The sequence below is a fragment of the Neodiprion lecontei genome, chromosome 1, assembly GCF_021901455.1.
Source record: "Neodiprion lecontei isolate iyNeoLeco1 chromosome 1, iyNeoLeco1.1, whole genome shotgun sequence".
NCBI lineage: Eukaryota > Metazoa > Arthropoda > Insecta > Hymenoptera > Diprionidae > Neodiprion > Neodiprion lecontei.
In genome coordinates, this window is record NC_060260.1 from 30,087,075 (window position 1) to 30,098,411 (window position 11,337).

Sequence of the window (11,337 nt, forward strand, 5' to 3'; positions counted from 1 at the left end):
GCAGTTCTAGACAACGTGATTGCGACAAAGGAAAGTTACACGACGATGAATATTAATGTTTTTGAATCATTTGAACGTGACGATGCATCATTACTTATTTATTCGTAAAAATGAGTATTTTTTATTTTAGACAACAATTCCATACGATATATCGTATACAAGTACACATAGTTCAAGTAAAATAAACTTATTGACGAATGGCCTGAAGTGAAGATTTTGAGATTCAAACTGGAAATCGTAATGCGGTACCACACGTCGGTTAGCTCTGTTCGTTTAGAAATCGTGCGAAAGATTCTCTGTACTTCCCATCAATGTCATATTTCTGAACAAACTTGGCCCAGTCCTCGGGTCTCCGCTTCATGATGTGGTTCGACATCTTTCGAACATTACTCTTCATTTTGTCCGTACACTTAGCACAGTTCGTGGCAAGTGCGTCGGGTAGAATAGCTGAAAGAAGCAGAAACAAGTTCACGTCAATTTAACCCGACAAAAAATGACCAAGTGAACGATTTCGTTTCTCCGGTTCTTTTCGATTTTCAATTTCACCTCCGATGGTGGAATTTTCCAAAACTGCTTCAAACCGGACGAAAAAAAAAAAATATAAATGAAGCAATATTTTTGCTTGCCGTACTTTTTGCACACGTGTAGAATCGCGAATCAGTGCTGTTAAAATCTCGATCATCCCAAGTGTTGGTCAATAATATTTGAACTGGTAAGCCGGAAAGTCGAAATTATCACTCGTACGTTTATTGCTTGCAAATATATAAATTTAATAGATGCAAATGACGTGCAAACATAATTATAGTTCCGGATGAAAAAAATCGAAAATAGCGATGACCTTCCGAATAAAACTTTTTGACAATAGCTTGTAAATTTGAAATACTCACTTCGGAAATATCTTCCGTCCGGAGAGCAAGGTCCGTTGTACAAGACGCAGGCTATGTATTGGTTTAGGAGTCGGTCGCTGTTAAGAATAACGTCTACGTTGACGTTGTCGTATTTGTTGGAATACGTCTCGAGGGACATTGTCGATCCCAAGGTCAAGAGCACAACAACTAGCGCCGGTAATACCATCATCGTCGATTGCATGCCTGAACAATGAATATGCATAGAAGTTGGATAATCAACGATCAATGAAATCTTGTCACGTGCTGTACTGTTTAAAAACAAAATAAATCAAAAAAAATAAATAAATAAATAAATAAATAAAAACGTAAAAGAGCCGAGGCTAATTGATCCTATAAATTGGACTCCCTGGTAAGCATGCAATTGTATCAAGATAATGCGATTAGAACGTCAATATCAACTGTCGTACAGTAACTTTGCAGATCACTGCTGAAATTGACTATGAATTGTCCGTACGAAATTTGGGACGATATCATTCACTGCAAAATAATCTTCACTTACCGAATACACCTAAGAAGCAGAAGACTATTGGCGAGACAAAGGAAAGTGTAAACGGAGAGCACTTGCAGGTGAGTATTATACCCTGGATGAGTTTATCCCCCACTTATCGTTAACCTAGAGGTCGTGGTGCCTCCGAAATGCAGATAAATATATGAACATGCCATTTGAATGCGGCACGAATTCATCCCGTATTCCATGCTAGTGTTTGTTCCTTGTGTCACTATTCTTCTTGAGGGGCAATGATATACTAGCACGTGGCATTGATGGTTGTAAACGAGCGATTTGTACTGAGAAATTCATCCGAATGGATAACATATGCTTCGGCTTTACAATGAGCCGGAATCTTTTTCCCCGAATTTAATGTGCCAGCAAAATGTTTTCCGCATTGGATCGACACGCGGCCTGTATATAATATTCGGAATTTGTTATTTACAGATAATTTATGGTTAAGGATTTCTGTTATTTACTTATACAATGACTTATACATACCAAACGAATGATGGAATTGAATCAATGATCTTGATTCGCAGGCCTTCGGAAGTTGATGGCAAACAATACCTAACGTGCTTCATTGCTTCAAACCGGATTTTTATTTAGCATGTTAGTAACGTGCGAGTATACATATATCGTGTGTGCGCTACATAACGATGGAAATGATATTGACACGTTATGTGATTTACGCAAAACCACATTAAATATATGAGAACGGAGACAAGACCAAAGCCTTCGGTCATTTTGTGACGGTCGACAAGGACACAAGCCCATCAGTGACTTGAATACGAAATGCGCTGACTAACCGTGGTTGGATCTCGTTGTTTTCCGACTCGGATTTTTTTCCGCCTATGACGTCCTGTGGCTTGGCTACAACGAAAAAAATTTCATCATAACCCGCATGTTCTCCGCAAAATTTAATGCATCGGTTTTACTTTTCATCGTAACTAATTGCAACGATACATTGACGAATAAATTCCGCGTCGCGAACTGTCCCGCATTGCTGTACATCTTGAGTGAAAATTGGAAAAGTGGTAGAAAAATAATGCATTTCTAACCCCTTTTCTTTCAACGAACGGTGTGCGAGTTCCAGAGCGAATATGAAAACTGCGGCAAAAGTGCCACACAGGAGACCCAGAAATGCCGGGGCTACATCGTTCAACGCAAGGCTGTTAATAACTGCGGTGCTACCGAGGCATTCCGGTTTCGGAGCAAGCCAACGCTTCTGTTCTCTGGCCAGGATTCCGACTTCCTGCAGACGCCGATGTCTGCGCCATGTAAGAATTCAAAAGTACATAATTTGTGCTCGCATTTGTCGAAGCTGTCACCTTTGTCCATAATATATGCTCACATGATCTTGAGATGCTCTCTGTAGGGATTCTCGCGCGATGCCCACATCGCAAGCACTGACTTCCTGATGAACGGGATCTCGGCCAAGCTGCAAATCTCAGGCTGAGCGAATTCTCGGGCAATCTCCTCGTAAGCGTCAGCAGGGGTGGTGTGATAGGCGAACGCCCCTTCCTTAACCCTTCGGATGCCATCAGAGCGGGGAAGAATCTTTGGTTTACCTTTATCCAGCAGCATCTTCTCGTAGAACATCTTTTCCGCGGGTACAGTTGATATCTATACTCATTGGAAGCCCCGAGAAATTCGAAACAAGTGGAATCGCATGCGGTGTCAGTCGGCTGTGATAGAGCAACAAGAAGAAATACACATACTTTGAAGTAGTGTGGAACATACGAAGCGTTCTCGTAGGCAGATGGCATTCCAAAATTCAGCAAGTCCCCAATCGTACGAATATTTTGTGGGGGGTCCGAGAGCAGCGACGAGACTACAGAAGCGCTGTAAAAGTTGTACAGCAGCATGCTGAAGAACGTGAAAACTATGAAGAGGAGATGTCCGCTGTGACCAGGTAGAGAGCTGTGCCACCCTGAGAACAGTTGGAGTTTTAGATCTCGAGGGGCTTGAAATCGCGGTTCGCAACAACGATGGTTTCTTAAATCTCCACCTTGCTGAAAGAGTGTGGCCAGAGTCGAATAGATCCCAAAGGACCAAGGGTTCCCATTTTCTTGCCTGTGATAGCGCGTCCCGATACTTAGAACGACAGTGACAAGAAGTGACAAGACAATCACCGCGTTCCACGTAGAAGGCGACAACGGCTCCAGGAAAACATTCCTGACGGAGTGACTGGCGGGATGTTTGAACAGGAAACCAGTCCTGTAAGCCGTTTTACTTAAATGATTTTAAGACTCAATTTCGTGCGTTAATCAAAGTAATAACTGTAAGCATTGCTCGCCAAAATGGGTAGTTCTGCACGACCGGAGTGCAGTACTCCAACCGTTCTTGCGTCACAATGGTACCGCCAAGAGTGAAATCGGCCTCCCTGCGTCCCAAGGCACCCATCATCCCGAAGAAGGGCGTCCCATTCCATCGTCCACCGTAGTCGAACCACGTGGATATTTCCACTCTGGTAAGAAATTTTCTCAACGTTCGTACACCGTTTATTCTATTTGAGTTTTCGGCCGTTCGTATATGTATAGTTAAACCAACCGCACTTACGAATAGTTGAAGAAGTCGCGAGGGATTACACCCAGGGCGTAATTGATCTTGGATATGGTGTCGTAGCTTCTGTTCGCAGGGTTGGAAAGATACTTGATCGGGTCATCTTCCCGCGGATCCATGTACGCCGTCTGCAAGTGAGCAATAGCTCAGTAGTCGACTTTGTGGATGAAAAAAAGGGGATAGATGCGGGAAAACGATGGTCTCACCACGGCAGCAAATTTCAGAGTAATCCCGGTGAGGTTTTGGCGGCGATAAACCGGGCTTTGCAGTTTGAAGATGTTCAAACGAGGGGACAACGACCGCCAGGTGCCGATAAATGTCGCGTTCAACGTCCCGTTTCGATCACTTCCCGTATTAAATATATCGTATAATTTGACGGTTTCCTCGGCTGTGATTGCCACCACGACGTCGGCATCGACGCTCAGATTCAACCCTCCCATGAACGCTAGGGCGTCGCTCTTATTATTGCTGGTCAAAAGCCAGGAGTAGGAATGGTTGAACATTTTGCCAGCCGAAATCTGGAAGGTAAACAAGTCTGCTATATTCATATGAACATTGACCTAAAATCAACTTTCGAGCTCTAGATTCATACGAGTAGGCAATGTCACCCCAATCAGCAGTTCCTTGCTACTCTCGCAGTCAAGGTCTGTTGCGATATTTATACTATGGTAATTATAGCGGAGGAGATCCTCCAGCGATTCTCTATCACCGCATATTTTCGATGGATTAAATATCGTCGCGCTAATCGAAGCATTCATTATTTTTCGGCTCAGTGATACCGAGTCTGTGAATAAATTAATAAGGATACCGATAATATTCGACTGTATTAAAATCGACAAATTGTGCAAAATTATCGCTAAAAAAGAAATACAACAATCTTAGTTGAATTGAACCTACTGTGGATGGGAAAATCAATGTTCTTACCAAGATCTCGTAGACAAAGGAATGCCGAAATCAAACAACTGGCATTTTTGTAATCAATGTAGTCGATGATTAAATTGCTCAGCTCATTCTGATCTATCGAGGCCGTGACACTGGCCAACAGCTGTGCGAAGGTCAGAAAAATCGAAAGATACATATCTTGCAAAAGCAGAAACCATTTGTCAACTATAACTGTAAGACATCACGTCAGGGTATAACTGGTTTTTGATATTGAAAAAAAGGCTAAGTCATTGCAGTTTTGCGCAATGTTAGGCACACTCCCATTTACGATAGTCATTTATTGAACTATAAACCGTGAAAGGTAATGTGATCGGTACTCGTTACATTTTATGAGTTTGACTTTAGTGTCAGAAGTAAAGTCAAGCGTCAAGGAGACCATTTCTCGCCAATCAAATACATTTTGGTACCTGCTGGCCGTGAGCACAGTTTGATCAACAATTCAATGCTTTCGATGCAAAAAAAAAACCAAGCAAAAGTTTGTTTGTTCCAAGTGTATAAAAACGAGCCATTAACTAAAAGTATGAAAATCTAGAAGCTTAGATTATTTTCGTCTGTCCGACTGCACAGCTATTGAGTTTTTTTCAATTCCGACGAATCTCACGCGTTAACCAATTATTTCAAGCCTGAGCATTAACTCGAAACGATTACGTGCAACTGATGCTTTTATTGCCATTGATTCCGTAAAATAGTATCCACGTATTTTTATTGCTTCTGGTCTCATCTCTGAATCAATACACATAAATATATGCACAATCTATTCGAACGCGCGTCAATATCTAAGAAAGTGACAAGTTACCTTGAGGCTAAAGGAAACTCAAACATCACGTTACGTTTATTCTTTGAATCGAAGGAGATACCTACGTGGGGTGAATTTCGACGAGTCTTTCATCTACCCAGATGGATACCGAAAGACCTCTCGTGCATCTATTATCTCTTCGCGAGAATCCTTTGATCATTTTCCTGCTTTGGCGTTACGACAGTTTACACGCGGAAATATCCCTTTACCCGAACTGTCATACCTTTCTCAATACCTCAACGAGACATTTACGACATGACCGCCAGTCATCCATACTCGATATTACGTGCTCATCGCATCGTCCGCCTTTGATCAGCGACTTGCTACAAACGCATCCCTCTGTTCCGTTAAATACTTTATACTCCACATTATTGCATTAAATTCCAAACGTCTGTTTAGATTTCATGTAAGTGTTTCTATACATACGTCACTACAATTACGATTTGCGTTAATCACCATTCGCCATTGCCAATGATTGGCTACGATTAAATATTCATGTATGTCTACGTTTACGGTTAACCGACAACTTTTATATTCTTTACAGTCATCTGCTGTACAAGTATAATTTTGGGTTCGTTCAACAGTTTATACAGCTAGAAACCATGCTCCACGGGAATCGTATAAGAAATGAAAAACTCGCACTACCGTCGAACAGTATTTTGCACCCTAGAGTAAGTACAAGCGAACGGCGATGAAAATGTTAACATGTCACGAGGAAGTTCTGTTTCTTTTTCAAAGCGGTTCGTCGCTTGGCGTATTTCTCGAGGTATATAAGAGTGCCAGCCAGCGCCATACCCATCGAGAGCAAAAATAAAGCTGGTGAAAATTCCTCGAGGGATACAGGAACCGGGATTGCACTGTGACTCTCTGGACAAATCGGCTTCCGGTAGTGCCAAACGTGCCGCAGACGTTCGGCCATCCCTCGTTCGATGATTTTCCGCATCCTGTGTGAGGAAAAAAAAAAGAATAATCGCAGAGACTTTTGTGGCTTGGAGGTATATTCGACAAGTAAGACGCCTCACTGACCCGTAAGTGACCATTTTTTTAAACGGTGAATGTTTACTCGTAACCGTAGCCGTATGTTTCGGAGGAAACAATTGGATTTCTACGAGATCGCATATTTCGTCCTCGGCAAAAGTGTCCTGAAAATTGGGAACATCGTAGGTGAATTCCGGAAGTGGATCGGGCGAATATTGATCGGTTACCGTGATTATCTTGTAGGCGGTGGCAACGTCGACGTGAAAAGCAAAACCGCCCTTTTGTACGAGGCTAAGACCATCGCGAGGGCTGTAATACGCGGGCTGCTTCCGCTTCCTGGAGGGTGCTACTTTTTTCTTGTAGAGCTGCAGCGCCACTGGATCAGTGGTCGTCTGTCGTTACATCGAAAGTTTACGGATAAAGGCGAGAGTAAATTCGGAAAGATCGGACGAGGCAAGCCTTACCGCAAAAAAATCGTAGTTGTAGGCGATATCCTCGATTCCTACACGCAGATCGCTGTCCAGGAGGTCCTTTAGGGTGTTTATATACCTAGACTGCTGAGCGAGCAAGGAACCCACGATACTGGCTGAGTAAAACTGATACAAAAGCAGGCCCCAGATGAAAAGGAAGATGAAGACGATTCGCCCGGAGAACAACTGCGGCCCATCCGTTAGACCTGAAAATTACGTATGCCTGATAGGTCGGACTTCGGCAGAATCGCGTAACGGTCACACGGGGTGAAAAGTGATATCCTGCTTCAACGATGAGGTCTAAAAATGTAAAAAGAAATATATGCGTGTTGTTTAAGGATCGTAGAAGATGCTCTATCAGTTTTTCTGACCAAAACTGATTGTCTAAATATTGTAAAACATCGGCAAAGTTAAGGTAACGTGTGTAATGTTTGAGGTGAAATTCACCCAGAGTAACCTATTAGGAATACACAACCGAAGTGAAGTAGACAATTCTGAATCAAAACAAAACAGTATTGACCTCATTCGGTTCGCTTGACGACTTGCAGTCACGTCGCGTATCTCCGACTAGAAGGTAACGCAGCTAAATTTAGTAACGTACAGATATTGGAATTTTCCTACTGTGAACCGAGTCCACGATCGAGTTCAAATAAAGATGATTACGGAGCAGGGGAAAATCTTGGCAATTTACCTTGCTGGCACAAAGAGGCGGCAACTATCAGAGCAGTCTCCGAAGCAGCGTGAATATCGAGGGTAGTTTCGGCCGTACGGTGAGTCAAACGAGGTTCTACCTTCACTGTAATGTACAATAGAAACCAGCACACAAAGGCCGTCAACATCGTGAGTATCCAAACGTTGGGCGCGAAGGGCCGAAGGAAACCGTTGCGAACTGTGTTTTTCTTTGGATGGCGAAATATGAAGCAGGGTCTAATTGTAAAAAGAGAAACGATTCGGTCAATCTATATTTGCCTCGATTTTCTGGGTTCCATTAAACTACGTGCATTGAAGTTGAAAATTAAATTCTATGTGTTCCTGAATCCTGAGTGCATTAAACACTAATTTCTCCTCTAGAGAGACCCAAGTTCCGCGATTTGAATTTTTTTTTTATAATGTAACGATGATAATTTCAACCTCGCCAGCCAAGTTTGAACGGTAAATTCGGCGACGTCGATTCGTTCTTCCTTGAACTGCAGAGGCGTTGCACCAATATCAACTCTGCCAGCAATCATGTCACCAAGCATTCCGTTAAACGAACCGTTCTCCATGAGATATCCCCACGAAGTGGCTTTCATCAAATTCATCCTAAAGAATCACTCGTTAATCGCGGCATAAGTCTGACACTAAAGTCGACCGGGTGAAAATTAGCGGAGGGTGTTTTGTACGATCAAGAAAATCCGTCGAACGTTAAGCGTGCTATGTCTCGTAACTAATTGCACGATGACTTGACAAACGAATGTTTTTCTGAATCAGTACAAAACATTCCGTCATAAAATCAACATAAACATGTGTAACGGTTACTTGAAATTGTAAGAGTCACGCAGCTGACAAACCAGGGCGTAATTGAAACGGTGCATCGTATCCAGGTGTCGGTTAATGGGATACGTTATGTACGTCATGAAGTCTGGAGTAGGAGTATGAGTGATCTAAAAACACAATCATATTGTTAATGAAATTGTTGAGCCCGGTCGGCTTAAGTTTTAAAAAAATCGCCAACAACAAGTCAATGCATGCTCAACGTACAGCGATCGAGACGTTGAGGGAAAGTCCGCGAAGATCGCCACGTCGTTGGTACTTGTACTGCGTCAAATTGACGGTCAGACCTTGTTGCACATCCCACTGTCCCATATAAGTCACGTTTAGATCACCCCCGTGTCGATAACTCGGGTTGTAAACATCGTAGAGTTCGAAAATGTCGTTTGCTACGACAAGAGCAACGACCAACTCGGTTTCGATTGTAAGAGGCAGCGTGCTCAGTAAAGTTCTCGGCATCGTCTGGTTCGTAACGAGGAGCCAAGAGTAGGACTCGTTGAAGGGGATGTTTTGTTCCGTAAACTGTTGACATATTTCGTTCGCGTTATAGATTTCAATCGACGTTTTTTGTGCGGGAGAAGTGAAAAGGGCGGAAATTGATGCGTTGTGAAAATCTGCCGAAATGAAAAGCCTAACCGATACGTCACCTGATCAAGAACCAAACGGCTCCCCGGACAGTCCAAGTCCAAGACAACGCCGAGTTTGTAATAGTTGACGGTCAGAATTTGGCGCATATTCAAGCTCTCGTTGGGAACGTAGACGAATCCAGTTTTTATACCAGAATTCATCAGCTCTCGATTGAAAGCCGTTGTTTCTGTCGTGGATAATTAAAACACTGTTTAATTTTCAATGTGGTGCAGTTCTCTAACGGTTCAATATTGACAGTAAACAGGAAAGAAATGTGTAAAAACTAGATATTAAATCATTTCGAATCATTCTGACCTTGGCTTCGATCACAGCCGTAGGTCAGTGAATAAACCGTAATCTGATTGTGTGAAAAATGATGTTTATTAATTGTGCGGAAGTTGTGAACTAGTGACAATTGTCTCTGGATGGACCTACCAAAATTATTCCAGCAGGCAAAGACAGTGACCTGGTGAACGTATTTCTGTTTATAAAAATCCTCGATCAGATGACCGGTGACGATCCGTTCCGTTCTTACGAGTCCGTAAATCGTCGCCAAACACACCACGATATAAAAATGCCGCATCTTGGACCCCGAAAACGATCAGACAGCAAATTTCCTGACGATCCAATGACCGATGCAATCCTTGCACTTGTAAGTATGAAAATTTTCTATCCCACATCGATGTCTACGGTTACGCAACGCTATTTCCGCCCATAGATAAGCGTAAGTAATGCACATCTGCATAAATGCACCCCAGGATACGATGCACACTTGTCAGTTTCTCCGTTGCATAATTTCAATGTGCATCTTCAATGCTCTGAGTGATTATTGTGCATCGTGTATCGACCGATCAACTCTTGTCTCAAACAATGTGATTCAGCCACAGCATTTAACTGGTATCCAGGTCTTGGTTCTTCTTTGATAAAACCTCACCGAGGTGCTCAATGCTCGAGACAAAAAAGCCGACTGGTATCGTTTTACACAGAAATTTGTGAGACTCTGTATGCAGCTGTTACACTTGTTAAAACTGTTTGAATCCTCGAGATACCGCGTTCGACAATGAAATATCGCATTGTGCAAACCCTGAAGAAAACTACTCAAGTTTCTGCCTGTCAAACGAGCGAACAGAATCTGCGTTTTCCCATTTTTTTTCACGTGCCATTTATAGATTTGAAATTGGAGCCAACTACAGGTTGTGTCAGCGTAATGTCGCCTATTCGGATAGAAAAATTACACGTAACCCACGTCTATAACAGTCTTTTCACATAAAAGTCGGATATATCTAATTTGCGTGCGTGTTTGGTTGTGAGCCGATTGCCAAAATTCGGGTTTTTAGGGCTCGCAATACAACCTCGGTCATGTATGTGGTCACTGTAATAGTTGAGCGAAATTTGAATAAGGTATCTTTACCTGTTTACCATAGCGTAGAACAATATTTACTTACAATTAGTCGTCACATCTGTTTTTGACCACGAATTACCCCATCCGAAATTCGCCAGAGATTCCCAAGCATAATTATCCGAAACGTTACATGTATCTAATATTCTGCGATGGAATTACAAGTTTGAACAAAATATATCACACGATAGTCGGAAATTTCCTTTATTATGCAGATATGAAGATAATCGGTTATAATCGATATGATGTGACCGACAGTCACGCTATACACTCATTGCATTCTGCATATTAATTTTCTCATCGAACCGATGAAATTATAGTTTCGCAGTCACACCTGTACTTATAGCTCGAAACCTGCGGTAAAACGTGTTTTGATCGGTAATTTTATCGTTCCCCTATTACATCTTCGCAGAAAAACTATAATATATAACACCGACGAAGGTGTTGCTCAAGAAAACCGGCTCCTGCTGTAGTTTTGCAAACTATTCACATTTGTAGGTCTATTTTTTTATGAAGAAAAAATCGTCAATTATATGTCGGTACAGTCTCGTCCAACGACTGCTACTGTGTCAGTGTCAAGATCAGATTCCACATTAGCATTTCAATATACGTTCAGGAAAAACGTGTTTTGAAGG

General features: G+C 42.3%; 3 protein-coding genes across 15 annotated transcripts in view; 1 reads left to right on the plus strand and 2 right to left on the minus strand.

Annotated features, from left to right (window-relative positions):
* Positions 1 to 77: 77 nt before the first annotated feature.
* LOC107221750 (ejaculatory bulb-specific protein 3) lies at positions 78 to 1,565 on the minus strand. 2 transcript variants are annotated; one of them, XM_015660866.2, is made up of 3 exons: positions 1,408 to 1,565; positions 888 to 1,091; positions 78 to 447 (listed from the first exon to the last, which is right to left on the minus strand). In XM_015660866.2, exons 2-3 carry the CDS (start codon positions 1,087 to 1,089, stop codon positions 260 to 262), a joined length of 390 nt encoding a protein of 129 aa, XP_015516352.1. In that variant the 5' UTR covers positions 1,090 to 1,091; positions 1,408 to 1,565; the 3' UTR covers positions 78 to 259. The 2 variants fall into 2 exon arrangements, with proteins under 2 accessions (XP_015516352.1, XP_046594042.1); XM_046738086.1 differs by having other exon boundaries at positions 888 to 1,156; positions 1,408 to 1,535.
* A 76-nt stretch (positions 1,566 to 1,641) lies between these two features.
* On the minus strand, positions 1,642 to 11,185 carry LOC107221727 (ionotropic receptor 75a-like). 11 transcript variants are annotated; one of them, XR_006903701.1, is made up of 10 exons: positions 4,885 to 5,099; positions 4,569 to 4,744; positions 4,167 to 4,478; positions 3,958 to 4,088; positions 3,695 to 3,865; positions 3,117 to 3,615; positions 2,750 to 3,021; positions 2,457 to 2,666; positions 1,897 to 2,268; positions 1,642 to 1,809 (listed from the first exon to the last, which is right to left on the minus strand). XR_006903701.1 is itself a non-coding variant. In XM_046736559.1 (10 exons), exons 1-10 carry the CDS (start codon positions 9,884 to 9,886, stop codon positions 4,423 to 4,425), a joined length of 1,920 nt encoding a protein of 639 aa, XP_046592515.1. In that variant the 3' UTR covers positions 4,311 to 4,422. The 11 variants fall into 11 exon arrangements, 7 of the variants coding, with proteins under 7 accessions (XP_046592515.1, XP_046592332.1, XP_015516318.2 ...); XM_046736559.1 differs by lacking the exons at positions 1,642 to 1,809; positions 1,897 to 2,268; positions 2,457 to 2,666; ... (4 more) ...; positions 4,569 to 4,744; positions 4,885 to 5,099 and adding exons at positions 6,494 to 6,642; positions 6,725 to 7,068; positions 7,141 to 7,352; ... (4 more) ...; positions 9,324 to 9,490; positions 9,739 to 9,886 and having other exon boundaries at positions 4,311 to 4,478; XM_015660832.2 differs by lacking the exons at positions 1,642 to 1,809; positions 1,897 to 2,268; positions 2,457 to 2,666; ... (5 more) ...; positions 4,569 to 4,744; positions 4,885 to 5,099 and adding exons at positions 6,207 to 6,642; positions 6,725 to 6,840; positions 6,904 to 7,068; ... (5 more) ...; positions 9,324 to 9,490; positions 9,739 to 9,886.
* Positions 9,827 to 11,337, plus strand: part of LOC107221739 (bestrophin-2) — a 36,644-nt gene continuing 35,133 nt past the window's right edge. The window contains exon 1 of one of the 2 annotated variants that reach the window (XM_046736109.1): positions 9,827 to 9,955. The gene's annotated coding sequence lies outside the window, so the exon portion shown is untranslated. The remainder of the gene's footprint in view (positions 9,956 to 11,337) is intronic. The other variant, XM_046736018.1, reaches the window with a different exon arrangement.